This window comes from Dipodomys merriami, unplaced genomic scaffold (genome assembly GCF_024711535.1).
Source record: "Dipodomys merriami isolate MVZ:Mamm:240054 unplaced genomic scaffold, mDipMer1.0.p SCAF_174, whole genome shotgun sequence".
NCBI lineage: Eukaryota > Metazoa > Chordata > Mammalia > Rodentia > Heteromyidae > Dipodomys > Dipodomys merriami.
This window is the reverse complement of record NW_027203093.1, coordinates 1721036-1748528: the sequence shown is the minus strand read 5'-3', so window position 1 is coordinate 1748528 and position 27493 is coordinate 1721036. Positions and strand designations below refer to the sequence as shown.

Here is a 27493-nt window from a genome sequence, read left to right as displayed (position 1 = left end):
CTCGCATCCTTTCACCAGTTCATTCAGGAGTCCGATTTAATTGCTGCTGTTTCTCTTAACTCTGGTGGTTTTCTGTTTGTTTGCATGCCTGGTAATCTTATTGAATTTTGTGTGTTTTTTGTCAGTTGTGGGGCCTGAACTCTGGGTCTGGGCGCTGTCCCTCAGCTCTTCAGCTCAAAGCTAGCGCTCTACTACTTGAGCCACAGCCGGCTTTTTCTGTGTATGTGGTGCTGAGGAATCGAACCCAGGACTTCATGGATGTGAGGCAAGCACTCTACCACTGAGCCACCTTCCCAGCCCTTATTAAATTTTTATTCTGAATTAACTACAGGAAGTTGCACCAAGTAGCAACAATAACAACAAAAGTGCAATGTTCCCAGGGGAAAGGCTCCCAATGGGGGCAATGGAGAGAGCTCACGGACGCTCATTTGTGCCTGGTGGTGTGCGCGTGTGTACAATTTCCTCAAACACAGACATGCACAACTCTCCTGCAATCAAAGGTTCGATCCTCCAGGCCTCCTGCTCCTCCTCCTGTCACTCATCTTTCCTGCTTCCACTGAAAACCAACAATCTGCCTTCTACAATCTTCACATTGAATGTGTTATCTTTTTTTTTTTTTTTGGTCAGTCATGGGGCTTGAACTCTGGGCCTGGGCGCTGTCCATCAGCTCTTCAGCTCAAGGATAGTGCTCTACCGCTTGAGCCACAGCGCCACTTCCGGTTTTCTGGAGGTTTATTGGAGATAGGAGTCTCACAGTCTTTCCTGCCTGGGCTGGCTTTGAACCTCGATCCTCAGATCTCAGCCTCCTGAGTAGCTAGGATGACAGGTGTGAGCCACCGGCACCCAGCTTTTTTTTTTTTTTTTCAGTCATGGGCCTTGAATTCGGCACTGTCCCTGAGCTTTTTTGCTCAAGGAGCACTCTACCACTTTTAGCCACAGCACCACTCACTTCTGATTTTCTGGTGTTTAATTGCATATAAGAATCTCAGAATTTCCTGCCCAGGCTGGCTTGGGACTGAGATCCTCAGCCCTCGGCCTCCTGAGTAGCTGGGATGACAGGCAAGCCACCGGCGCCCGGCTGTTATGTCCTTTTGAGGATTCTGTCATTTGTGAGAGGTATGTCATTTGGGGGTGCTATGTTATTTATGGGTTCTATTTCATTTGAGGTGTTGCCATTGGGGGTGCTGTATAATTTGAAGCCTGTAGTGAGGTGGGCCAAGTCACCCCTCCCCCCAAACCACCATCTGTGTGCCACGCACACCCTGTGAACCTTCTGTGCTGGCTGTGCACACAGCTTCCTCCGAGGGAACAGCACAGCGTTTTCCTGCACGTTCACATCCTCTGCAGTGACGTTTCTCCTGTCCTCTGCTCACTTTGTGTCTGGACGGTACATTTTATCTACTGTGGAGACTCGAGAGCTGTTTAGATAATCTGGAGCCGCGTCCTTTGTCAGATAGCTGTGTCTGTGCTGTTCCTTCTCAGTACAATCACTTCCACAGCAAAAATTTGGGGTTTTGATGAAGTCCAATTTCTTCATTTCCTTTTGTGGTGCCTTTGGTGTTGTAGCTAGGAGTGCTTTGCTTTGCTCTAAGCCCCAAAGATTCCCTCCAGTGTTTGTCTAAATGTAAATCTTATGTCTGTGTTGAGCTGCGTTGGTGGAAGGACAAGGTTCATCTCTTGGACTGTGGATGTCCGGCATCCACAGCATGGTGGGTGGGGGTGGCGCCCAAGGCCAGCTGCTGCCTCTGTGGCCGCCACCAGGCCCCTGGCCACAAGCCAGGCACAATGGGCGCCCCAGGCTACGCCCTTCACCCTCTGTGCCTGGCAGAGTGCACGGTCTCCACCTGTCTGTCCTGAGGGACACTTGGAATCCAAAGGTGCGGGGAGGGGGGGCCAGGTCCAGAGCAGTGTCCACAGGAGCAGCAGTGGGTGGCACACAGGGCCTTCCTACCAGGCTCTGCAAGGCCCTGGCACTCCCTCTTGGGGTGAGGTGGGGGGGGGTTCTACCGCCGGCCCTGTGTGCGCATGCGCGTGAGTGTGCACGCCGCGGGACAGTCCTAGGCTCGAACTCAGGCCTGGGCGCTGTCCCTGGGCCACTGGGCTACCTGCAGCATATTCTGTTTTTGAGCAGTTTATTGGAGAGAAGAGTCTCAGCCTTTCCCGCCCCAGCTGCCATCACAGTCTGATCCTCGGTCTCAGCCCCCTGAGTAGCTAGGCTGACAGCCGAGCCACCGGGAGAGCCGGGCGGCTTGCGGCCAGACCCACCCGGTTACCGGGCAGGGCCTCCCGAAAGTGGAGGCCTTCCCCAGCCTGCTTCTCGGCCCTGCTCCGGGCCACCGTGGCGCTGGGATGCCAGCTCAGAGCGCGTCCCCGCAGAGCGGGGCCAGGCGGCCCGCGCCGCACGCTGGTGCGGGGCGGAGGAGGGGAGGGCAGCGCGCGGCCGGCGAGCGCGCCCGCGGGGCGGGGAAGGGGAGCAGGGGAGCCCGCGCCGCGAGGGGCCCCGCCCCGCCCCGCCATCACGCACCTGCGCGGGGGTGCTCCCGTCCTCAGCGTACACCCGCGGGTCCGCGCCCAGCTTCAGAAGCACCTCCACGGCTTCCAGATGGCCCCCGAAGGCCGCGCGGTACAACGGGGACCGGCCGAAGGCGCCCTGCAGGCGGAGCTCCGTGAGCGGGGCCCGGCCCGCGCCGCCCGCCCCTCCCCGGTGCCCACCTTGCTGTTGGGGCTGGCGCCGAGCTCCGCCAGCAGCTGGATGGCCAAGGGCTGCCCGCCCGCGGCCGCCTCGGACAGCGGCGTGTTCCCGTGGCTGTCCTCGCACTCCACCAAGGCCACGCGCCGCAGCAGCCGCTTGGCCTTGCCCGCCTCGTCGTGGCCCACGCCCTCGCGGGTGAGCAGCTGCTCCACCTGCAAGGCGGGCCGCTGGCCGACGCCCGGGCCCGGCCCCGCCCCGGCCCCGCCCCGGGCCCGCCCTCGTCCTTCCCCGGGCCCCGCCCCGGCCCCGCCCCGGCCCCGCCCTCGTCCCTCCCTGGGCCCCGCCCACGTCCCTCCCCGGGCCCCGCCCCGGGCCCGCCCTCGTCCTTCCCCGGGCCCCGCCCCGGCCCCGCCCTCGTCCCTCCCTGGGCCCCGCCCACGTCCCTCCCCGGGCCCCGCCCCGGGCCCGCCCTCGTCCCTCCCTGGGCCCCGCCCCGGGCCCGCCCTCGTCCCTCCCTGGGCCCCGCCCTCGTCCCCTCCCTGGGCCCCGCCCTCGTCCCTCCCTGGGCCCCGCCCTCGTCCCGCCCCCGCTCACTGCCCACGTCCCCGTCCTGCCCCGTCAGGCCCGGCCCCGCTCTGGCCACGCCCCCATCACTCCCGCGTCAGACCACACCCGGGTCTCACCCTGGGCTCCGCCCCGCCCCGGCTCCGCCCCCGGCAGGCCCCGCCCCCGTCCCTCCCCGGCCCCGCCCTCGTCCCTCCCCGGCCCCGCCCCTGCCCCGCCCTCGTCCCTCCCTGGGCCCCGCCCTCGTCCCTCCCCGGGCCCCGCCCTCGTCCCGCCCCCGCTCCCTGCCCACGTCCCCGTCCTGCCCCCGTCAGGCCCGGCCCCGCTCTGGCCACGCCCCCATCACTCCCGCGTCAGACCACACCCGGGTCTCACCCTGGGCTCCGCCCCGCCCCGGCCCCGCCCCCGGCCCCGCCCCCGGCAGGCCCCGCCCCCGGCCGCCGCGCCCCCTCGGCCGCCCACCTCCTTCAGCACGGCCTGGATCTCGTTCAGGTCGCCATCGAAGGCGGCTTCCAGCAGGCGGCGCCGGCGCTGCAGCTCCTCTCGCCGCGCGCGCTCCGCCGCCTCCTCCTGCTCGCGCTGCCGCCGCGCCGCCTCCTGCTCCCGGCGCACCACGGCCAGGTAGGCCTGGGGGTGCGGGCGGCGCGGGGCTCAGCCGCCTCCCCCGGGCGGTCCGGGCCGCCCGCCCGCCCGCTGGCCCGCCCCCCGCCGCCCGCCCGCCCGCCCGCCCCCCGCCGCCGCCCGCCGCCCGCCCGCTCACTTCCCGCTGCAGCTTCTCCATCTCCTCCAGGTACTCCCGGCGCTCCTGCCGACGGCGGCCCAGCGCCCTCCGGGCCAGGTGCTGCCGGAAGGCGCACTGGATGAGCGTGGCTGCCCGGTCCTCAGCCGTGGGCCCTGCGGTGGGGAGAGGACCCGTGTGCCCCGGCCCTCCTCCGCCGGGCCCCGCCACACAAGCCACCCACTGACCCCGAGCCCAGGGAAGGAGGCCCCCCGCCGAGGTCGGGCGCGGAGCCCGGGGGAGGCTCCATCTTTATGGAGGGAAGCTGGACCTGGCGGCCGGCCCGTGACCGGGGCCCACGCCTGTCATCCCAGCTACTCAGGAGGCTGAGATCGAGGATCGGCGTTCAAAGCCAGCCCCGGCAGGAACGTCCGTGACACGCATCTCCAATGAACCACCAGAAAAATCCAAAGCGGAGCTGTGACTCAGGTGGTAGAGCGCTAGCCTTGAGTGAAAAGGCTGGGTGCACCCAGGCCTGAGCTCCGGCCCAGTACTGGCCCAATACAAATAACCAGTGAAGCGCGAGGCTGAGGGCAGGGCTCAAGTCACAGGGTTCCAGCCTAGTAAGTAAACACCAGTAAGAGAAAAGAGGCAAAATGTGAACCAGGCCTTGGGCTCTGTGCAGCTGAGACTTGGGCCTCTGCCCGAGCCCGGGAAGCAACACCTCGTGTAATGGCACCAAAGCCAGGTGTCCACAAGATCCTGAGGGGCGGGAGTAGCTGGCCATTATTTACAGGACTCTGCTTCCAGACAAGGCAGATTCGGGGCCCAGACAGCCTTTGCCGCAGCAGCAAGAGGAAAAGGCAAAGTAAACTTTTGCATCCGGGCTAAGGTACTGCAAAGCTATGGAAGGGAGGGTCCGGGGGTCACAGGGACCTGTTGAGAGGGGCCCAGCATGGGCAGGAGGATTTAGTCTGTGGCTGAGCATCAGGGCCCAAAGCAAAAGCTTCAGTGAGCAGCTAACAGACAGTTACTGATAGATCTGAGGAGGAAGGGGCCAAAGTCTGTAATCAGAATTCAGCAAGGCTGAGAGTGGCTCCCGCTAGGACATAATTTGGAAGATACACTAAGAAAGGTCTTAACATGATACGACTAAGATGTCACAAAAGTGAAAAGTTGAGGCAAAGTGTTGGGAACAATAAATCATCAAATGGTAATTCTACAGTGCAAAGACACAAAACTGGTAGAAAGAGATCAGTGGATGTGTTTAACAGCATAGTAGACATAGCTGAACACAGAATTGGCAATTTGGGACATAACACAAATGATAACATCCAGAATAAAAACAGCAAAAGAAAAAATACATAGTTAACTGGAGTTGCATATGGAATGTTAATATTTGAAGATAATTTTTGAAAATTCACAAAAGACATCATTCCAGTAGGGTACCCCTGGTGGTTCATGCCCGTATTATTATTTACTTGGGAGACTGAGTTCGGGAGGATCTTAGTTCCAGGCAAGCCCAGGCAGAAAAGTCCATGAGCCCATGTCTCCACAGGGGAAAGATGGATACAATGGTGCATGCAGGAAGCCTAAAGTAGATGGATCACAGCATAGGCACAGGCCAGAGCAGGAAGTAAGCGCCTTGCTTATGAACAACCAGCAAGAAGCAGGGCTGGGGGCATGACTCAAGTGATAGAGTGACAGCTTAGCAGACTCAAGGCACTGAGTTCAAACTCTAAATACTCGCTCAAAAATCAAATAATAAAGGCATGGAGTCACTGCTTCAGTATGCATTGAACTCCCACAAGAGATAAATATGTGCAAACACACAAACATGGTACCATTAAGACACAAAAACAAGGAGCTGTGCCACGCCGACCCCAGTGGAGTCTGCTTAGCATGGGAAACCATCTATCAGACCAAGATAGGGGCTTCAGAGACCTATCTCTGAGTTTTGGGACTTCACCGAAGTCTACCTCAGAGAATGGGGCTTTACAGAAACCTATCTCCAAGTTTTGGGACTTCACCGAAGTGTACCTCGGAGAATAGGGCTTCTAAGAGGCCTACTCCTGGGAAAAGGCTGGAAAAACCCCTGGGAAAAGATGTGTTTCTGTCTTTCTTCCCTCATAAGAGTGCCTATTGATCTTTTACTGTTTCTACTGCTCTTTGTACTTACTCATTGTCAACGTTCCCTTATTCAAAGCTCTTTCTTAAGAGTGTTGACGACTCCAATATCTGATGAGTGTCTTAAAAATATGTCTAACTCACCATAGTTAAGTGCTACCCTGAAACCCCTCTTATGAAGGCTAGTAGACAAGTTATAAGTAAATATAAAAGTATTGGGGGTTTCACGAAGTCACTTCAGCGGAAGGAATTATTTGTAAGGGACTTACAAGAAGCAGTAGGCTCAGCTAAAACAGAAAGAATGTATGGCAATTGCTGAGATAATTATTTAGGAGAGAGAATTTCCTGCTATTTACTAAGAGAATTGCTAGGTCTCCTTAAAGTTTACTATTAAAGAAGAGACAGGAAAGATCTTATGGGAAAGTTAAGGCCTCTATAAAAATAGGTAATGGTTAATTGGTGACAAACATCGAAACCCAAACCCATTGTATTCCTTAGAGATAAGCCGGAGACAAATGCCTATCAGGTGCCCAGCTGGTGACCACCCAAGAATGAAGCCATGCAGCAAGATTGTGTAACCTTTTGCCCTTTCTCATGGAGACTTCTGTTATAAAAGTTTGCTATCCTCTGCATTAAATCGCACTCAGCATCCACTCCTCTTGTGTGTGAGTTGTCTGTTTGCCATCTCCCCATCCTATTCCAGGTTCCTCCCTTAGGTGTCCTCCGTCGTCCCGACAGAATCCTGTCCGTGGCAGAGCTGGGTGCTGGTGGTTCACACCTGTAATCCTACTCAGGAGGCTGAGATCTGAGGATTGAGGTTCAAAGCCAGCCCCGGAAAGTCCATGAGACTCTTATCTCCAATTAACTGCCAGAAAACCGGAAGTGGAGCTGTAGCTCGAAGTGGTAGAGTGCTAGCCTTAAGCGGAAAAAGCTCATGGACAGCACCCAGGCCCTGAGTTCAAGCCCCACAACTGAGAAAAAGAAAAGAAAGATTCTGAACTCTAGGGTAACTACCAAAACATTAGTGGGGACCCCAGCTGCTCCCCTGCAGTGTGTGCCACCTGCTTCAACCAAGAGTGTGGCAGAGGTGAGTGTGGCAGAGGTGACAGGATACCGGAACTCATCATGCCGCACTGCACCATGGGAGAGACTGCCTGTCAGCCCCTGCCTTCCCGCCTCACAGAAGCAGAGGCCATGACGGAGAGGACCTGTGGAGAGTTCATGGGTCACAACCGTGCACAGCCCCTAAGACCAAGCATGGCTGGTTCCTGCAAAATGCTCAGCAACCTGGTGCAACTTCAAGAAATGACTAGATGAGCCACAGCCCCAACGCAGGTGGAGATTACAGGCTCTGAGTGTAGAGCCCAGTCGGCTCTACCCGGCCCTGGCCCACCGGCACCACAATCTCATCAGCGTGCCCTGGTCTCAGTGACTGGTGTGTGGTGATGTGTCATGCATTCAGAGAACTAAAGGAAAAGGTGGGAAAAGTCAAGAAAATGGTGTATGATCAAAATAGAAAGGTTGCTGGGCACTGGTGGCTCATGCCTGCGATCCTAGCTACTCAGGAGGCTAAGAACTGAGCACTGCAGTTCAAAGCCAACCTGAGCAGTTCAAAGCCAACCATGAGACTTTTATCTCCAATAAACTACTCAGAGAAAGCTGGATGTGGTCCTGTGGCTCAAGTCGTAGAGCGCTAGCCCTGAACACAAAGAAGCTCAGGGACAGCGCCCAGGCCCCAGGACTGGCAAAAAAAAATCCCCACAAAACCTCAGAAAGGTCAAAAGCACGATATAAGACCTAAAAAGAATCCTCTGGAACTAAAAGTTACAATTACTGAGATGAAAAATTCCCTAGATTTGAGTAGAGGAATCTATGAGCTTACAGAAGGGACAATGGAAATGACCACGTCTGAAGAATGGAGAGAAAAAGGACGGGCGGAGAGTGGCCTTGCTGGTCAGTGTGGCACCATCCCAGCAGGACACTGCAGGGCTTGGAGGGGGGAGGGGGAGAGGGAGAGGAGGGGTGTAAGGAAGGGAAAGAGCAGGAGGGAGAGGAGAGGGGGAGGGGCAGGAGAGGGAGAGGGAGGGGGGAGTGGAGCAGAGAGAGCATTGAAGTAAAAGTGGCTGAAAATTTCCCAGATTTTGTGGAAGCTATGAATATAAACAGCCAGCACCAAGACAAACATCATGAAAGGGACACACACTAAAACAGATCACAAACATCTGAAATAAAATAATAAGAGTGGCACAAGAGAGAGAGAGAGGACTGCACACGGGAGACCTCCATAAGATTATCCAGACTTCCCCACAAACGCATGGGGGGCCAAAACGGGCTAACGCCCCGTTCTGAGCCCGCCTGAGCTACACAGCCGGAACTTGTCTTAAACACAAAACACACTGTGTGCGCTCATATAGAACAATATTTATCGAAACGACTCCAGGAAATGAGAGGTTTTGTACCTTTGCTGCTGCTTTTGTTTCCATTTTCTCCTGTTTGTTTGTTTATCTGTCGATGGAGGCACTGGGGGCTCATGCCTATAATCCCAGCTACTCAGGAGCCAACCAGGGCAGGAAAGTCCATGACACTCATATCCCCAATTAACCACCAAAAAGCCAAAAGTAGAGCGGTGGTTCAAGAATTAGAGTGCTGGAGCCGGGCGCCGGTGGCTCACGCCTGTAATCCTAGCTACTCAGGAGGCTGAGATCTGAGGATTGTGGTTCCAAGCCAGCCCAGGCAGGGAAGTCCGTGAGACTAAATTCCAATTAACCATCAGAAAACCAGAAGTGACGCTGTGGCTCAAGTGGTAGAGCACTAGCCTTAAGCTGAAGAACTGAGGGTCAGCGCCCAGGCCCAGAGTTCAAGCCCCACAACTGACCAAAAAAAAAAAAAAAAAAAAGAATTAGAGTGCTAGCCTTCAGTGAAAAAGCTCAAGGAATAGAGCCAAAAGCCAGTGCCCAGGCCTTGAGTTCAAGCCCCAGGACTGGCACAGTAATTAATTAAAATAAAACCCATGTATGTCATCGCTAAAAGGGAAGGGTGTCAGAAACAGAAGTAAAACTGGAAAATGGCCAGAACTGTGGCTTTGAGAGTGGTGCTTTGGTTTTTGGTTTTGTAAGGGACTGAAGTCAGGGCTTGGGTGCTGCACTCACCCCAAGAACTTTTAGTTTGTTTGTTCAAATAGGGTCTGAAGTTAATGCTGCCCTTGAATTACAATCTTCCTACATCTGCTGACCAAGTAGCTGGGATTACAGGTGTGCACCACCATGCCCACTTAAAATTGTGGAACTAGATCAAAGAAGAAATGATAAAAAGAAGTTAGAAAATACTTAGGAATAAAAATACAATACACCATATACAACAAACCTTATGGGATACAGCAAAGCTATGTTGAGAGGGAAATTATAGGTACAAAGGTTCACATTAAGCAAAAAAGATCTTTAGTCAAGAACTTGAGCAGGGTGCTGGTGGCTCACACCTGCAATCCTAGCTACTTAAAAGGCTGAGATCTGAGGATCACAGTTCAAAGCCAGCTCAGGCAGGAAAGACTGTAAGACTCTTATCTCCAATAAACCATTCAGAAAACTGGAAATGGTGCTGTGGCTCAAATGGTAGAGCGCTAGCCTTGAGTTGAAGAGCTGAGGGACAGCACCCAGGCCCAGAGTTCAGGCTCCATGACCAAAAAAAACAAAAAAAACAAAAAACTTGAGGAACTAAGGAAAAAGCTAAAGCCCAAATTTATCAGAAGAAAAAGACTAGAGCAAAGATTAGTGACATAGAGGGTAGAAATAACACAGAAAATCAAGCCAGATGCCAGTGGCTTGTTCCTGTATGTCTAGCCACTCAGGAGACTGAGATCTGAGGACCCACACTTGAAACCAGACCAGGCAAGAAAGATCATGATACTCTTTTTTTTTTTTTTTTTTTCTCTAGTCCTGGGGCTTGACCTCAGGGCTTGGGCACTGTCCCTGAGCTGCTTTTGCTCAAGGCTAGTGCTCTACCACTTGAACCACAGAGCCACTTCTGGCTTCCTCTGTGCATATTGTACTGAGAAATTGAACCCAGGGCTCATACATGCTAACTAAGCAAGCACTCTACCACTAAGCCACAGTACCAGCCCCATGACATTCTAATCTCCACTTAACTACCAAAAAGCCAGAAGTGGAGCTGTGGCTCAAGTGGTAGAGCACCGGTCTCAAACTAAAAAGCTCAGGGACAGCACCCAGGCCCTGAGGTTAACACCCACAGCTAGATCAGCAGACAAATTTGACAGACTTTTTTTTTTTTTAGTTGGTCATACGGCTTGAAGTCTGGGCCTGGGCACTGTCCCTGTGCTCTTCAGCTCAAGGCGAGTGCTCTACTGCTTAAGCCACAGCACCACTTCCGGTTTCCTACTGGTTTTATTGGAGATAAGAGTCTCACAGACTTTCCTGCCTGGGCTGGCTTTGAACCGCGATCCTTAGATCTCAGCCTCCTGAGTAGCTAGGATTACAGGTGTGAGCCACCGGCGCCTGGCAATTTGACAGACTTTTTCTTCATTTAACCAGTAAAAAGCCAGAAATAGAGGTGTGACTCAGGTGGCAGAGCACTGTCCTGAGTGAAAAAGCTAAGCAAGAACATGAGGCCCTGAATTTGAGGGCAAAGAAAGAAAAGAAGTAATAAGGCTGATGAAACAAAAAGTTGTTTCTTTAAAAAGATCAACAAAATCGACAAGCTTTTAACTAAATGGACAAAGAAAAAGACACAAATTACTAAAATCAGAAAGGAAAGTGCAGATGTACCATGGATTTTACAGGAAAGGAGGACTATTAGGGCGAGGGATGCGTGGGGTACACACCTGTGATTCCCAGCACCAGGCAGGCTGAGGCAGAAGGACTGAGCTCAAGGCCAGCCTAAGCCACATAGTGAGACCCTGTCTCAAAAGTAGAACAAGAACTCCGGGCACAGAGGCTCACACCTGTAATCCTAGCTACTGAGGAGGCTGAGATCTGAGAATTGTGGTTCAAAGCCAGCCCAGACAGAAAAGTCCTTTAGACTCTTATCTCCAATAAACCACTAGAAAACTGGAAGTGGTGCTGTGGCTCAAGTGGTAGAGCGCTTGCCTTGAACTGAGGAACAGCGCCCAGGCCCAGAGTTCAAGCCCCAGGAGCAGGAAAAGAAGAAGGAAGAGGAGGAGGGGAGGGGGGGTTGAGGTTGATTGAGATACACTGTATACCTGTGTGGAAATGTCACAAGGAAACCCCCTTTGTGAAACTAATGTATATTGATACAAAAGAAAATCATGCATACTCATGCCTTTATTAGTGTACATTGCTCCTTCCCTATTTCTACTCTAGCTGTAACCCTTGGGTGTGGAGAAACTAGTTTGTAAAGAAAGTTTCCTCAGGGCTGGGAAGGTGGCTCAGTGGTACAGTGCTTGCCTTGCATGCATGAAGCCCTAAGTTTGATTCCTCAGCACCACATAAGAGAAAAAGCCGGAAGTGGGACTATGGCTCAAGTGGTAGAGTGCTAGCCTTGAGCTGAAGAGCTGAGGGACAGCGCCCAGGCCCAGAGTTCAGACCCCACGACCGACAAAAAAAAAAAAATTCCTCTTCTCCAATAATGAATAAAGGCTTTCTTTCTTTATTCCTCCCCCTCGCCCTCATTAAAACAAACAAACAAAAAAAACGCAACACAGAAAGCCTGAACACCATGGTTCATCAGTAAATTCTTTTCTTTTTCTTTCTTTCCTTTGTTTTTGTTTTTAATTATTTTTGTTTTTGTTCTGTGCCAGTCCTGGGGATTGAACCCAGGGCTTGGGTGCTATCCCTGAGCTTTTTGTGTTTAAGGCTAGCTCTTTACCACTTGAGCCACAGCTTCATTTCTGGCAATTTGGTGATTAACTGGAGATAAGATTCTCGTGGACTTTCCTCCCAGGGCTGGCTTTGAACCTCAATCCTCATAGCTCAGCTTCCTGAATCGCTAGGATCGCAGGATCGCAGGTGTGAGCCACTGGCCCCTCACTAAGAATCTTGAGGAAACAGTGAAGGAAGCAATGCCAGTCCTTGTCCTCAACTTTCCAATAAGCTGAAGAGGAAGGACTGTGTCCTAACTCCTCCTTTGAGGCCAACATTATCTGATACCAAAGCCACACACAGACCAGGGCCTCTTACGAGCACTGGGGGAAAATTCCTCAGACAGACACTACCTACCACACCACATTCAGCAGCACACTGAAAGAATTCAACACCGTTACCAAGTAGAATTTATTCCTGGCGTGAAAGGACAGTTTAACATATAAGAATTAACCAACGTGAAAACTGTATTAATAGATGAAGGAAAAAGCCAAATGATTGCCTCAATTCATACATAAAGAGCATTTGATAAAATTTAACACTTTTTGCGTGCACGCACACGCGCGCGCATACACACACACACACACACACACACACACACACACACACAAATTTCAGCAAACTAGAAGTCCAAAAAGGCCAGGTGCTAGTGGCTCTCTTCTGTAATTCTAGCTACTCAAGAGGCTGAGATCCGAGGATCACAGTTCAAAGCCAGCCCAGGCAGAAAAGTCCATTAATTTCTTATCTTCAGAGTTCCAGCCTTGTGAAAAAAAAATGCTAAGGGACAGCGTTCAGCCCCAGTACAACACACACACACACACACACACACACACACACACACACACACACACACACACACACACACACACACACACACACACTAGCAGGAAACATCCTCAGTCTGATGAAAGGCAATTACTTACTCCAGGGTGAAAGATTGAAAGCTTTTCCTTTGAGGGGGAAAATAAAGCTGGGTGGGGTGGCTCACAACTATAGTCCCAGCTACCTGGGAGGTACAGATCAAAGGATCTGGTTCAAGGCCTTCCTGGCAAAAGGAGACTCCTATCTCAACAAACAAGGCAGTATGGAGGCTGGGGCTGTGGTTCCAGGATGTAGGAGGTGTATACAGGAAGACTGTAGGGACAGGCTGGCCCCCGGCAAACATATCAGCTAGAGCTGAAACATAACTCAAGCATCAAATGGGCTGGGGGTGTGGCTCAAGTGACAGAGTGCCAGCCTAGCAAGCACAAGGCCCTGAGTTCAAATCCCAGCATCCCCTCCAATAAAAGGGGGAAGATGGCTGCTTTCACCTCTTCTGCTTAACACAGAACTGGAAATCTCTGCTGGGACAATCAAGTAAGGAAAGGAAAAAGAAGAAGTAAAATATCTCCATTGTATCTAGAAAACTCTAAATATATAACCAATATGCGCTGGAACTAATACACAGCTTTAGCAAAATGTCAACAGCAGGAGTCTCCGTCTGTAGACGGGAAGACAGCAGTGTAGCGCTGTGGCCAGGTCCCTTGCGGTGGACCCAACGGTACAGGCCAGTGCCTTGGCCGACGGAGGGAGGTCATTGTGAAGGAGGCCAGTGGTGTGTGACGTAGCCTCCTCCTTCCCCTCAGAGAGTGACCCGTGGGAGCTGAGCTTCCCTGGACACCAACGTGAAGTCTTGGGGAGGCCTGGTGTGCGCGCGTCTCCATCACGCACACTGGACCGGCCTTTGCAAGGACGGATCACCAATGGTGGAAGTGGAACTACAGGAAACTAAACTGGTGGCAAGCATGGCCCTACTGACAGAGCGGACGGGGACGGCAGACGGTCCTGGCGCTCGCTGGGCAGCTGCTGAGGTAGCAAGTGCTGTCCTCCAGCCTCCTGCCTGGGGAGACAAAAGCTGCTCACCTCCACACGCGCCTGCTCTCCTCTAGGGACCTCATCACAGCCTGGCTCACAGACACCAGCTCCCCAGGAACTCTGGGTGTGTGAGGGGATGCAGCGAGGGCCGGCTTCTGCCTTTGTTAGCTTTCGGAACCCTTCCCCAGACACTCGAGTCACATAACCCTGAGCAATCCTGCACGTCCTCTCCTCTGCCCCCCATCTTCCCCTCTGTTCCTGCCCTGTGCTACCATGGATGGCCTGGATGATGCGAGATCATCTCTTCATCTTTAGTCCAGCTGACTAGCTACCTCAATCCATGTGCATCTGTGATTCTGGGCACCCCGAGCAGTCAGGGCTGCTCTGCCCGGAGGCCCGCCTGGCCACAGAAGTGACCTGTAAGGCAGGGGCTGGCGGTGCGCAGTGTCCCGCTGGCCCCCACGGCTCCATCCTGAGCCACCAGAGGCCGGCCCCCCCCCACCAGGGTTTCCCGCACAGCAGGAACAGATGGTGAGAAGCCTCTGCAGTCTGCCCCTTCCCGGTGCTCTGGCCAGCCCCACTGAGTCTCTGCGCTCTCTGCCTCCAGGCTGTCTCCAGCACCAGGAAGAGGGAGGGTCCCGCAGCCCCTTGGCCTATTGCACCCTGCCCTGTCCAGAGCGAAGCTGCGCAAAAGTCAGGATGCACAGACCCAGGCGAGGCCCAGCCTGCCCCAGGCCCTGGGAGGTCCATGGGGATGTGCCCTGACGCCAAGACCAGAGATGAGGCCAGCCGGGAGGACGCAGAGCCTGAGGGAGGGCAGGAGGTGTTGGGGAGAGGCAGAGCTGGGGGGGGACGCAGCACTGGGGGGCTGGGCAGCACAGGGCACTGAGCACAGGGCACCAGCGGGGCCCGGGGCGGCCCAGGCCAGGCCTCTTTCAGGCCAGCAGAGGGCATCGCGGTGCCTGGGCACACTCCAGTTTCGCGCATGTGTCCCAGCGTGGACGCGTGTTCTCGCTCTGTGCGCACACCTGGCTTCCGTACTAGCCTGGCCCAGGGTGGTGCTTTTCTTGCTTCCCCCCTCCCCCCTCAGAAGCAGGGTTCCAAGGTTCTTACCTGCAGGAGCCTTGGGGCTCTCGGGCTCCTTTGCCTGCTGGCCTGCCTTCTTCTGGGGCTGGCTGCTCTCTCCTGGTCTCCCTGGGAGAAAGTGGCAGCCATGTCAGGGTGTCAGACTCCCCCACTCCCCATTAACCCCGGGAGGCTTCTGGGACACTAACGCGGCCACCGAGCCTCAGCCACTTGGGAGCTCCCCAGGCAGCAGACAGCCCACGCAGGCCGCTCAAATGAGCCGCGGGTCCTCTTCCCTGAGCACCCAGAGGGACCACCGGCCACATAGGCCCTTGGGCGGGATGTTGCTGGCCCTGCTGGGATGACCATGCTAGCCAGCTCCTCCCCGTCCATCTTCACTTCCGGCCCCCACTCTGCTTCTTCTCTGTCCAACTAGTGCTCCCAGGTAGGTGCTCCCCCCTGGGCCAGGATGAGCAGAGGGGTGTGCGCTGTGCAGGGCCGGGCCGGGCAAACCAGTCCAGCCAGTGCGGCTGGGATGGGCCCTGGGTGTGGATGTGAGTCAGCCCCGGCCAGGGGCTGGAGCATGGCTTCCCAACAGGAAGCCTGGGAAGGCTCGCTTGGTGCTGGCCCCAGCCCCCTACCCTGGCACCCAAAGGCTGGCCAGGGCCCCGTGGGCCTCCATTCAGTGGGCAGAGGAGTGGCCTCCTAATGAGACCACAGCAAGCGCCCCGGGCCCTCGGGGGCAGGCTGGACTTTTCCTTTCTTCCCCACCCGTCCTCAAAATGCTGTTCGGCCTTCAGAGCCTCGGGGGCAGGGGGCTTTCGCCTGGTCACTGTGCGGCCTGAGCTCTCGGCTGTGCTGGCCCACTGGGCCCCAGCAGGGCCCCTCCTGGTGCAATGCCCGGGAGCGGCCTGAAGACCCGCTCCAGGTGGGTCGTGGCACCCACGGCCAGTGAGGGTCTGAACCTGATGGCCAGTGAGACCCGGATGAAGTTCCTAGCTCTGTGGCCCCAGTTTGAGTTTCGCGGGAGCAGGGCTGGCGGGGCGGGGAGTGGGGGGGTGCCACCCGGGCAGGACTGGGCATGCTGCTGCCGTCTAGGTGCCGAGAGAGCCGCCTCCGGTTTCTCCGTCTCCTTCCCAGTCTGGCCAGTGAGGCCCGTGGCCCGTAAAGTCCGGCGCCCTGTGTCAGCGCGTTAGTCAGCCTTCTGGGCCGGGTGAGCCACCGGCCGCCGAGTCTCTATAAACTGCCTGGCGTGGCTCAGCCCCACAGAGCGGGGCCGTGAGGCCTGAGGCAGAGCCAGGCCGGGAGCCTCCGCACCTCGGGCGGGCCCGCAGGACAGCCGGGGCTGAGCGCGAACGTGGCCAGGGAGCAGGTTGCCCACTGCAGCCTCTGGATGCCCCCTGAGCTGCGTGAGGTGACCGTGGATGAGCCGGGCCCCGGGAAGCAGACACACCTGGCCAAAGAGGCGCCGGATCCAGGGCCATGTCTGGAAAACGAGGTCGAGCTCGCAAACCCCGGGGCAGAAGGGCAGGCCGAGCCCAGAGGGCGGCTGGGCAACCGGGCGCTGAGGCCCGTCCCCCACCCCCTGCCACAGGGGGCCCTCGGGACCCGACGGGGGTGGCCCCCACAGAGCACGTGACCAGCACCCAGCCAGGCCCCCAGGCACACCTCAGAGTGGCCAGGTCAGAGCAGCCACAGGCAGCCCCAGGGCCGGTGCAGGCGGCCGCTGCAGGACCTGAGCTGGCGCTGGCCTGGCCTGAACACATGGAGGGCTGGGGAGCAGGGGGGCCCACGCCTGCCCTGGGCCCAGAGCTGCTGCGGCTCCATGAGGTCCAGCTGTGCCTGGCCCAGGAACAGCTGCTGCTGGAAGACCGGCGGCGACAGGTCCAGCTGCAGATGCAGCTGTGGCAGGAGCAGCAGCCGTGGCTGCAGGAGCTGCAGGAGGAGCAGCTGTGGCTGCAGCAGCTGCAGGAGGAGCAGCTGTGGCTGCAGCAGCTGCAGGAGGAACAGGCCTGGGTGCGCATGGAGGGGTTGCAGCTGGCCGTGGCACTGGGGCAGCTCCGGACCGAGGGCCTCGAGGCGCAGGTAAGGCCTGGAGAGGGCTCGGGGAGGGGCGCGGGTGGCCAGGGCACCGGAGCATCCCGCAGATGTGCGCTTTGAGGTCAGGATGGTTTCAGGAGCTCTGTGGGCCTTTGTTTACCCATGCTAAGGGAGGCTGACACTCACCACCCAGAACACTGCCAAGACTGCCAGGAAGATCATGGGGGCAGAGACCGCTGAGGGAAGGCACTTGTGTGGGGCCAGGGGGCCCAGGCATCCTGGGTCAGGGGGCCAGGACACGCAGCCACAGGAGCTGTCCAGGGAGGATGCAGGTGAGGACTGGGGGTGAGCCTGGTACACACAGCAGGGAGGCAGCAACGCGGAAGAGCGCGGCCTCCCACCCTGGCCAGCTCCTCGCCCTGTTTACTGCACGCAGCACCCAGAGCTTGGGATCCCGAGGCAGCACGCCATGTCTGGTGCCCATTATCCTCATTCCAGGAGGACGGGTGGCCTCAGACGCGGCTGGGGCTATTTTGGGCAATTAGGAGCCAACCTCAGCTTGGTGTGCAGTCAGCTCCGCCCCCCAGCTCAGGGTCTCACGGCCTAGGCCAGGCCCACCACATGACTGGGCCGGGGCCTAGACAGATGCCCTATGGGGTGTGCACAGGGTCTTTGCAGGCTGAGCAGACAGCTCAAGAGATACACCTGGAAGGTGTGTGCAGCTGTGACTGGAGAAATGCAGCTCAGGCCCGGCACTGGTGGCTCACACCTGTCATCCTAGCTACTCAGGAGGCTGAGATCTGAGGGTCGTGGTTCAAAGCTGGCCCAGGCAGAAAAGTCCCCCTGAGACTCATCTCCAATTAACCACTCAAAAAAAAAAAAAAAAACCAAGTGGAGCTGTGGCTCAAGTAGTAGAGCATTAGCCTTGAGCATGAAGAGGCTCAGGGACAGCGCCCAGGCCCTGAGTTCAAGTTCCACCACCACCACAACAACAAAAGCAAATGCAGGGAGGAGATAACTGTTGAAGGGAGGGGGGAGGTGCCCGGCCCAGCCCGCAGCAGGACACAACCTGGCATTTGCTCTTTGACATGCTTTGGAGAAGGTGGTCTGAGGGCAACGCAGCAGACAGAGAGCAAGCGGGGGTCTGAGTGGATGGCAACTTAGCCTACTGCCCAGTGTGGATCTAAGCCCTCGTCTTTCAAACCTACTGGGCCCCTCTGACCCTCTTCCCACCTTCAGGGGCCCTAAAGCTGTGCAGCCACATCAGCCCCGGGGGCCCAGGGCTCAGGGCCCAGGGCAGCGTAAGCCCAAATCAGAGCTCCGAAGCATTAGCCTACCACAGCCAACTGGGAGACCCCTTGAAGATGGCTCTCAGGGAGGTGCTCCGAGGGGCCCCGCCCTGCCCGTGGTGGGCACACCGGTCAGTGTTGGCTCAGAGGTGCACTCACCGGCTGCAGCTCGTGGCTTGGGTCCAGCGGGTGCTGTCTGCCCCTTCTTCGATGCAGCTTTTGGGCCCCCCTTCCTACTGCTCATCCTCCTGGGAGAGGGAGGAGGCACTCAGCAGGACAGAGGACCGTCCACGCACGCCGCTGTGGTCCTGGCTGAGCGATCAGCAGGAACACGTGCTCCCAGCCCTCATTTGCCCCACAAGTGCCTGGCAGCAGGGCCAGGGCTCTTGGCGAGAGCATGCCATCCCTCTGCGGAGAGGTGCCTGTCCCAGTCCCCAGGACGGGGTCTGTCCTGGAGCCCGGCCCCTCCCCACCTCAGCTTCTCTCTGGCCCTGACCTTGGTAGATGCTGTGGTCAGGTCCTGAACCAGCAGCCTTCTCGTTGAGAATCACCCCAAAGTTCCTTTCCTCCGGGGGCTCCCCACCTCCACTTGTTCCAGGCTGGGTCAGATCCTCCCTGTGGGGAATGGGGGCGGTGTGTGTGTGTGTGTGTGTGTGTGTGTGTGTGTGTGTGTGTAAGGACCTCTTGAAAACAGGGCCATGACAGCCAGGGCATGGGCACGGAGGGGACTGGAGTCTGGCTGGCAGGAAAGGGGGAGGGGCAGGTGGCTGCTACAGAGGGCCTGGTGGAACGTGGCAGGCTCAGCCTTGGGGCATCTGAGGCTTCCACGGGCAAACTGGGGGTGATACGTGTGTGTTTGGTGTGTGCTCAGCAGGGCTGGAATGGGCAAGGCTCCGGGTGAGGGACCTGGTGAGACCTGGATGGCCGTGTGTGTGTCAGGGAGGCATCCTCGTGCCTTCAGTGTCTGGGCGTGCATTCCGTATCAGTGGGGGACCCGTCTGCTGGGGACAGGATGTGAGTGGTCAGCTGGAGGGGTTCTCGGTGTGAGGATCTGTGTGAGCATCTTGCACAGGTGAGCATCTCCATGTGTGAGCGTCTCTGTGAGGGTCCCCGCGTGTGAGGGTCTCCCATGAAGGCCTCCCGTGTGAGGGTCCCCGCGTGTGAGCGTCTCCCGTGAGTCTGGCCCTCCGAGTGCACGAGGACCCTTGGTCCGCCCGGTCGGCCCGGCGTGCGGGGCGCGTGCGGGAGCCCGCCTGGGAACGGCGGGGTGTGCGGGCGCCGCGTGGCGGGCCCCCGCCGTGCGTCCCGGCCCTGCCCTGCCCGGCCCGGCCCGGCGCCCGCCCGCCTCGCCCCGCCGGCCTCACCTGCCCGGCCGCGGCGGCACACGCCCCGCCTCGCGTCAGGCCGCGTCTCCTAGCGACCGAGCCGGAACTTCCGAGGCGACCCGACTTCCGGGGCGGGGGTCAGGGGTCAGCGTTGGGGGGTCGGGCTAGGGGGTCTGGCCAGGGCCCTCCAGTGTGCGGCTCGCCATGGGCGCAGGGGCTCGGGGTCTAACAAGTAGGGCCCCGGGAGGCTCGGGCGACCCCGGCCGCGAGCCAGGGGTCCCCGGCGTGGGGCGCGGGCCGGGGTCCGCGGGGTCCCGCGCGGCGGGGGGTCGGGCCGGGGTCCCGCGCGGCGGGGGGTCGGGCCGGGGTCCCGCGCGGCGGGGGGGGGCGCAGGAATGCGGGCGCGCCGGGGCGGGGCCGCCCCACCCAGGTGCTGCCCGGGCAGGCCGGGCGCGGGCGGGCGGGGCGGGGCGGCGCGTGAATCAGGCCGCGCGGGCGGGCGGGCCGCGCCGGGGAGTGGCTGCCGGACCGACCGGACCGCGAGGCCGCTGGGCGGCGGTCGGCTGCTGCTGCCCCTGTGCCGAGACCCCGCACACCTGGCCAGGTAGGGCCCCCTCCCGGCCCGGCGGGCGGGGCGCGGGGCGAACCCTCGTGCGCGAGGCCGGGGCGGCGGGCGGGGGGCGCGGGGGGCGCCCGCCGCGGGGCCCCGGGAAGCGGGAGGGCACGCCGGCCGCGTCCCAGCTCGCCCGTCCCCCGCAGCCTACCTGAAGGCTGGGGACGCGCCCCAAGACGGCCGGGGCCCGTGTGGAGGGCCGGAGGAGGGCGGCCCCCTCCCGAGCCCGTGTGCGGTACCGGGCGGCCCCGCTCCCGGGGCGCCCCCGCACCCCGCAGCGCCCAGCCCGCCACTTCCGCCCGGCGGAGGCCGGCCTCCGGCCACCTCCCCGCGCCTACGCCCCTGCGCCCTGCCGCCCGCCCCAGACCCGGCCACATCCACTCTCTGGGTCCCGAAGCCCCAGGCCCTGCGGCGGCCCTGCGCCAGGAGCCCTGGTTCCTGCCGGCCGGAAGGACGGGGTCCCGGAGGCCCGCAGGCTCCAGGTCGGAGGTGCCGGCCTCCTGCTGAGTCACAGGTCTGGGTGGGATGGACCCGGGGTGGGGGGCAGGCCGGCAGGTCCTCCCCTGTGCCTGAGGGTGCCGCCGCTCCAGCACCAGGGAGGAAGCCACTGAGCGTTGTGGGGGCGCAGCAGGGTCTGGGAAGCTCCTCACCCCTGGGCCACATGCTCTTCACCTACACCCCACCTCCCCAGAGATCGGAGGGCAGAGTCCCTTCCGGTGCGTGTTCCCCACTCCCGGAAGTGCCCCAATACCTGTTGACACTGTCCCATACTGCGCAAGTTTGAGCGCGTGGCTGACCCTGTTCACGGAGCCCGTCTGGCAGCCCCGGTGGGCTGGTACCACCGGGAAGGAAGGGAACCTGCCTGCAGCCGGCGGCTGTCCTCAGATGCTGGAGCAGGTGCACCCTAGCGCCGCAGTTACCCTTTGACCTGCTCCCTTCCACCAAATCAGCATGGTTCTCTGGGTCATACGCAGCAGGCCTCAACCCTCCACATGAGGCGGGGGTCTCCTTCCACTGGGCCGTGGCATCTGTCGGCCGAGGGCGTCTCGGGTCTCTCAGGTCCCCTCGGCAGAGCCACTTCTGGGAACCTGTGTGCTACATAAGGCAGGAGGCTCCCCACCTCCTACACCTGAGAAGCCATCCCCAGTGCTGCATCCCCCATGGAGGCTGGCAGGGATCAGGTGTTCAGTGATTGTGCCTGATGGCTCTGGAAGGCCCACTGGAGCGTGGGCTGCTGGTACAGCCTCTGACCTCATCCTCAGTGCCGCTGGTGGCAAGTGTAGGGGTTAGCTCAGGCTTGGAAGGTTCTTGCAGTCGTGGGAGATATTTAGTGCCAGCTTTGCCGAGAGGCCGGCATGATGAGGCTGTAGCCCTGAGAGGTTTTACTATGATGGACTGTGGCAAGATGAGTGGGCGAGGCAAAAGGCAGAGGAGCTGATTGGCAGGGACAAACCGTAGTGATCAGAGGGCTGGGGCTGGATTGTGGGGGGCTAGGGCTACAGCCTGTGCATGGGAAGGGGGTGTGGCTAGATTATGTGGGTGGGGCTTACCAACACCATCCCCAGATGAGTCAGTCTCGGCCCTTTGTGCTTCACTCACTGGAGGCCAGGTGTAGTGGTGTGGAGGGCCTGCCCCGACTTTCCCGGGAGTGGCACAGTGTCACAGAACTCAAAAGGATGAGTCTGCATTATGTTTGTCTTTAAGCCCAAATAACAATGAATAAAATATCTTCTTATAGAAAAAGGGATTCCCAAAGCCAGAGTGTGAGTTGAAATCCTGAAAGAGAGGAGAGGGCTTAAGACTGGAGCCACTGTCCCACGGTGGGGTGCCGCCAATCCTTGAGTTCTGACTAGGGTGGAGAGGCTAGAGGTTCCAGGCCCTGGAACCCTGGAAGTCTACCAGACAAGGGTGGAATGCCAGTCCTCCCAAGGGCCCTGACGGCGCTCCTGCACCGTGCCCACAGGAGGGGAGGAAGAGGGGGCCGCTGCCCCGCTCAGTAACGTGTCTCCCTGCGCCTCCAGGCCCCCGGCCCCAACATGGCCCGCCGCTCGCAGTGCTCCTCGCAGGGGGATAACCCGCTGGCACCTGGGTACCTGCCACCTCACTACAGAGAGTACTACCGCCTGGCCGTAGACGCGCTCGCCGAGGGGGGGCCAGAAGCCTACAGCCGCTTCTTGGCATCCGAGGGGGCACCTGACTTCCTGTGCCCAGAGGAGGTGGAGCACGTGAGCCGCCACCTGCAGCCCCCGCAGCATGTTGCCCGTGAGCCCCCTGAGGGCAGCCCCCCCGACGTGGACATGGATGGCTCCTCCGGCACTTACTGGCCAGTAAACTCGGACCAGGCTGTGCCTGAGCTTGACCTGGGCTGGCCTCTGACCTTCGGCTTCCAGGGGACCGAGGTCACCACTCTGGTGCAGCCTCCACCCCCAGACAGCCCCAGCATCAAGGACGAGGCGCGGAGGATGATCCGCTCTGCCCAGCAGGTGCTCCTCACGGGCTTGGTGGGCAGTGGAAAGGGCTGCCTACCTAAGCCAGCCTGGAAGACCAGGGGGAGAAACAGGGAGAAGAAACTCATGAGGTGGGGGGAGTTGGGGGGGGGCTACAGGCCAGATGTCTGTCAGAAGTTCACCAAAGGTCCCGTTAGTGCAGGCTGTGGTGCCATGTGTGTATGGCTGGTGTCCACAGGGTGTGTGGCCCCTGCTAGCCTGGGATAGTTGTGCAGAGAAATACCTGCAGTCAGCCAGGCACCGTGGCTCATGCCTGTCATCCTAGCTACTCAGCTACTCAGGAAGCTGGGATCTGAGGCTCACGGTTCAAAGCCAGCCCAGGCAGGAAAGTCTATGAGACTCTTTTTTTTTTTTTGGTTCCGGTCATGGGGTCTGAACTCTGGGTCTGGGTGCTGTCCCTCAGCTCTTCAGCTCAAGGCTAGCACTCTACCACTTGAGCCACAGCACCACTTCCGGCTTTTTTCTTTTTGTTTATGCGGTGCTGAGGAATCGAACCCAGGGCCTCAGGCATGCAGGGCAAGCGCTCTACCACTGAGCCACCTTCCCAGCCCGTGAGACTCTTATCTCCAGTAAACCACTAGAAAGCCAGAAGGCTCTTTGGCTCAAGTGGTAGAGCGCACGCCTTGAGCTGAAGAGCTGAGGGACAGCGCCCATGCCCAGAGTTCAAGCCCGACGACCAGAAAAAAAAAACGCTGCAGGCCTGGCCAGTGGACCCCTCTGCACAAGGGCAGAGCGGCCGCACCTTGGGGTTCCCTTCTGTTGGCTGCTGTGTCCTGGGACCCACGCCAAGCACATCTGCAGAAGCCCTCTGGTAGGGGTCTGGGTGGGAAAGCAGGGATCAGCCCACCCTCCTGACCGGGCACCGCCCCCAGGTGGTAGCTGTGGTGATGGACATGTTCACCGATGTGGATTTGCTCAACGAAATACTGGAGGCAGCAGCCCGCAGGGTTCCAGTCTACATTCTGCTGGATGAGATGAACTCGCAGCATTTCCTGGACATGGCGGACAAGTGTCGTGTCAATCTGCACCATGTGGATGTGAGTGGCCAGGAGGGGTGGGGGGTGGGGGGCGGGGCGGCCTGGGCCTGGGCCTGACTGACCGACCCTACTCCTCCTCAGTTCCTGCGTGTCCGCACTGTGGCGGGCCCAACCTACTACTGCCGCACAGGGAAGTCCTTCAAGGGCCATGTGAAGGAGAAGTTTCTGCTCGTGGACTGCGCCGTTGTGATGAGCGGCAGCTACAGGTCTGCATGGCTGGGAGTCCCCCAGCCTGGCCCGCCCTCCCCAACAGCCCCCCTCCCTGGATGACGCCCCCCCCAGCCCAGAGCCCCTGCTTCCCCGGCCACCCGCGGGCCCTGGCAGCCGCATGCCTCCCCTGACCCCGGCCCGCACCTCCCACAGCTTCATGTGGTCCTTCGAGAAGATCCACCGCAGCCTGGCGCACGTGTTCCAGGGCGAGCTGGTCGCCAGCTTCGACGAGGAGTTCCGCATTCTCTTCGCGCAGTCGGAGCCGCTGGTGCCGTCGGCCGGGGCTCTGGCCCGCATGGACGCCATGGCGGTCGCACCGTACGCGGGGGCCGGGCCCCTGGCGGGCGTCCCCGGGTTCGGGGCGCCAGCGCCCTTCTCCTTCCCCAAGCGCGCGCACCTCCTGTTCCCGCCGCCCCGGGACGAGGGCCTGGGCTTCCCCTCCTTCCTGGACCCCGACCGCCACTTCCTGTCTGCCTTCCGCCGGGAGGAGCCGCACGCGGGGCTGGCGGGGCTGCGGCTCCCGCGGCGGCTGGACGTGGACGCGGGGCCGGGCGCGGAGCCGGGCGCGCGCGGCTTCTTCCAGGCCCGGCACCTGGAGGTGGACGCCTTCAAGCGGCACAGCTTCGCCGACGGCGCGGGCGCGGTGGAGAACTTCGCGCGGCAGGTGTCCCGGCAGACGTTCCTGAGCCACGGCGAAGACCTCCGCTTCCAGACCAGCCACTTCCACCGCGACCAGCTCTACCAGCAGGGCTACCAGTGGGACCCGCAGTGCGCGCCCGCGCGCCCGCAAGGGCTCTTCGAGAAGCTCCGCGCCGGCCGCCCCGGCCTGGCTGACCCCGACGAGTTCGCGCTGGGCCCCGGGCCGCGCTTTGCCGAGCTGGGCCCCGGGCCGCGCTTTGCCGAGCTGGGCCCCGGGCCGCGCTTTGCCGAGGTGGGCGCGGACGGGCCCGGGCACCAGCGGCTGGAATACGTGCCGTCCAGCGCGTCCCGCGAGGTGCGCCACGGCTCGGACCCCGCCTTCGGGCCCGGGCCCCGCGGCCTGGAGCCCGGCGGGGCGTTGCGCCCCAACCTGGGCCAGCGCTTCCCCTGCCAGGTCTCGGGCCGGCCGGGCCCGGAGCACGCGGAGGCGGAGCCTGAGCGCAGGGGCGGCCCCGAGGGCCGCGCAGGGCTGCGGCACTGGCGCCTGGCTTCCTACCTGAGCGGCTGCCACGGCGAGGACGCGGGCGAGGAGGGTCTGCCCCTGGAGGCCGAGGCCTCGGACGACGACGTGCTGGGCCCGGCCCGCGACCCGCCCCCGCCCGCCCTGCGCGGGCCGCTGGGGCCAGGCGGCGGCGGCAGCGCGGAGGACGCGGGCCTCGCCACGCAGGACTCGTTCCGCTCGCGCCTCACGCCGCTCATCCAGCGCAGCTCCCGGCTGCGCTCCTCCCTCATCTTCGCGTCCCAGGCCGAGGGCACCGCCGGTCCCGCGGCCGCCGCCACAGAGAAGGTGCAGCTGCTGCACCGCGAGCAAACGGTGAGCGAGACGCTTGGCCCGGGCGGCGAGGCCGTGCGCTCCGCCGCCTCCACCAAGGTGGCCGAGCTGCTGGAGAAGTACAAGGGCCCGGCCCGCGACCCGGGCGGCGCCTGCGCCGTGGCCGTCGCCAGCCACAGCAGGGCGCTCGCGTGCCAGGCCTGGCGGGAGGAGGCGGCGCCCGGCGGGGCAGGCGCGGAGCGGCGCAGCCTGGAGAGCTGCCTGCTGGACCTGCGCGACTCCTTCGCGCAGCGCCTGCACCAGGAGGCCGAGCAGCAGCCGGGCGCCGCCTCGCTCACCGCCGCGCAGCTGCTGGACACGCTGGGCCGCGGGGCCGAGCGCCTGCCCTCCCGCTTCCTCCCCGCGTCCCCGCGGGGCCTCGACAGCCCTCCGCCCGAGGGGCCCGGCGCCCACCCGACGACGCGGCCTGAGCGGAGAGGGAGCCCGCCCGCGCCCGGCTGTCCCGCCCGCAGGGGCGGCCCCCCCACGGTGCCTATGGAGCAGAAGGGCGGCCCGGAGCGGCGGGGCAGCCCAGTGCCGCCCGTGCCCGAGCGCAGGGCAAGCCCGGTGCCGCCCGTGCCCGAGCGCAGGAGCAGCCTCACTTCCGCAGAGGCTCCGAAGGCCGGCCCCGCGGAGGAGGCGGCGGGCGGCCCCATGGAGGCCCTGCGCAAGGGCTCGCTGCGCCTCCGGCAGCTGCTGAGCCCCAAGAGCGAGCGGCGTGGAGAGGAGGAGGGCGGCGCCGCGGCGCCCCAGGAGAACGGGCAGCCCGAGAGTCCCCGGCGGCCATCGCTGAGCCGGGGCGACAGCGCCGAGGCCGCGGAGGAGCGGGGCGGGCGGGTGCGCCTGGCCTCCGCCACGGCCAACGCCCTGTACAGCAGCAACCTGCGGGACGACACCAAGGCCATCCTGGAGCAGATCAGCGCCCACGGCCAGAAGCACCGAGGGGTCCCCGCCCACAGCAGCCCGGAACTGGGGCGCCCGCCAGCGGCCGGAGACCTGGCCCCAGATATGTCCGACAAGGACAAGTGCTCGGCCATCTTCCGCTCAGACGGCACAGGGCCGCAGGCCCGGCTGAGCCGCACGCTGCCCGCCAGTGCCGAGGAGCGGGACCGGCTGCTGCGCCGCATGGAGAGCATGCGCAAGGAGAAGCGCGTCTACAGCCGCTTCGAGGTCTTCTGCAAAAAGGAGGAGGCCGGGGCAGGGGACAGCCTGGCCGAGGAGGACACCAGGGACAGCAAGGTGGGCAAATTCATGCCCAAGATCCTGGGTACATTCAAGGGCAAGAAGTGATCGAACCGGGCCGGGCCCCTGCCACCGGCCTCGAGTCTGTCATGCTGGTGGCCCTGGTCCGTGTTTGAGTAGTGACCACCAGGCCCTGGTGCTAAGGCTCTGTGGGGCCTGACTGGAGGTTTCCCAACCTCAGTGTCCCTGGACTCCACTTCTGGGGCCCGGGAGTATTCCTCAAACCCAGCATTCCACAGACTGCTCCTGGGGCCCAACGAGTGTCCCCCAAGCCCCACTCCACTTGAATTCGCCTGGCAGCTGCCCTGTCTCTCACCCATGGCCTATCCTCCGCCGAGGGCTCCTCTCAGCACCCTTGGCCTGTCCCCTCCGCCATCTTGGGCTCGGGTCCCTTTGGGGGCTGCCATTCACCTCAGGGACCTGGCTCTGCCTGGGTCCCGTGTCTTTCAGGGTCCTCATCACTTTGTGCCTCGACTTCCTGATCTGTCTCGGGCCTTTTGTTTTCTCAGGAGCTCCTGTCTCAGGGCATCCCGCTGCCTCCCGGGCACGCTGCCTCCCGGCCCTGCTCTGTCCTCTCGCTCCCTGCTGTGCTTGCCTCCACCCTCCTTGGGCTCTGCGTGCTCTCAGCTTCCTGCCACCTTCTTGGCATCCACCCTCCTGCTGTGGTAAAGGTAAAGCTATCTGTGAGGAAGTGTTGGGGTGCTCCTGGGGTGACAGGCCACTGGGGCAGGGATGCGGGGGCTCTGGAAGCACCACCCTGCCCCCAGGCTGTAGCCCCCCCCCAAGTCTGCCCTCCAGCCATTCCCTGGGCAGCGCTAAGAAGCCAAGAGGGGAACACAAGCACAATAAAAGTCTGGATGGACACCTGT

General features: G+C 60.6%; 2 protein-coding genes across 7 annotated transcripts in view; one reads left to right on the top strand and one right to left on the bottom strand.

Moving 5' to 3' along the window:
* LOC138829647 (IQ motif and ankyrin repeat domain-containing protein 1-like) overlaps positions 1-21007 on the bottom strand; it is a 27032-nt gene extending 6025 nt beyond the window's left edge. For 2 of the 4 annotated variants that reach the window (XM_070026109.1, XM_070026112.1), the window contains exons 1-8: positions 19545-19752; positions 18677-18795; positions 18340-18428; positions 14900-14980; positions 4017-4150; positions 3719-3883; positions 2713-2904; positions 2525-2650 (exon numbers count right to left, since the gene is read on the bottom strand). In XM_070026109.1, coding sequence (XP_069882210.1) covers positions 2525-2650; positions 2713-2904; positions 3719-3883; positions 4017-4150; positions 14900-14980; positions 18340-18424 — 783 coding nt within the window. In that variant the 5' untranslated portion in view covers positions 18425-18428; positions 18677-18795; positions 19545-19752. Of the gene's footprint in view, positions 1-2524; positions 2651-2712; positions 2905-3718; positions 3884-4016; positions 4151-14899; positions 14981-18339; positions 18429-18676; positions 18796-19544; positions 19753-20869 lie in introns of those variants that run through there. The other 2 variants (XM_070026110.1, XM_070026111.1) reach the window with 2 other exon arrangements.
* LOC138829643 (protein FAM83H-like) lies at positions 19684-27493 on the top strand. Of its 3 annotated transcripts, none has more exons than XM_070026093.1 (5): positions 19684-19737; positions 22140-22601; positions 23498-23662; positions 23744-23868; positions 24026-27493. In XM_070026093.1, exons 2-5 carry the CDS (start codon positions 22155-22157, stop codon positions 26670-26672), a joined length of 3384 nt encoding a protein of 1127 aa, XP_069882194.1. In that variant the 5' UTR covers positions 19684-19737; positions 22140-22154; the 3' UTR covers positions 26673-27493. The 3 variants fall into 3 exon arrangements, with proteins under 3 accessions (XP_069882194.1, XP_069882192.1, XP_069882193.1); XM_070026091.1 differs by lacking the exon at positions 19684-19737 and adding an exon at positions 20042-20109; XM_070026092.1 differs by lacking the exon at positions 19684-19737 and adding an exon at positions 20503-20632.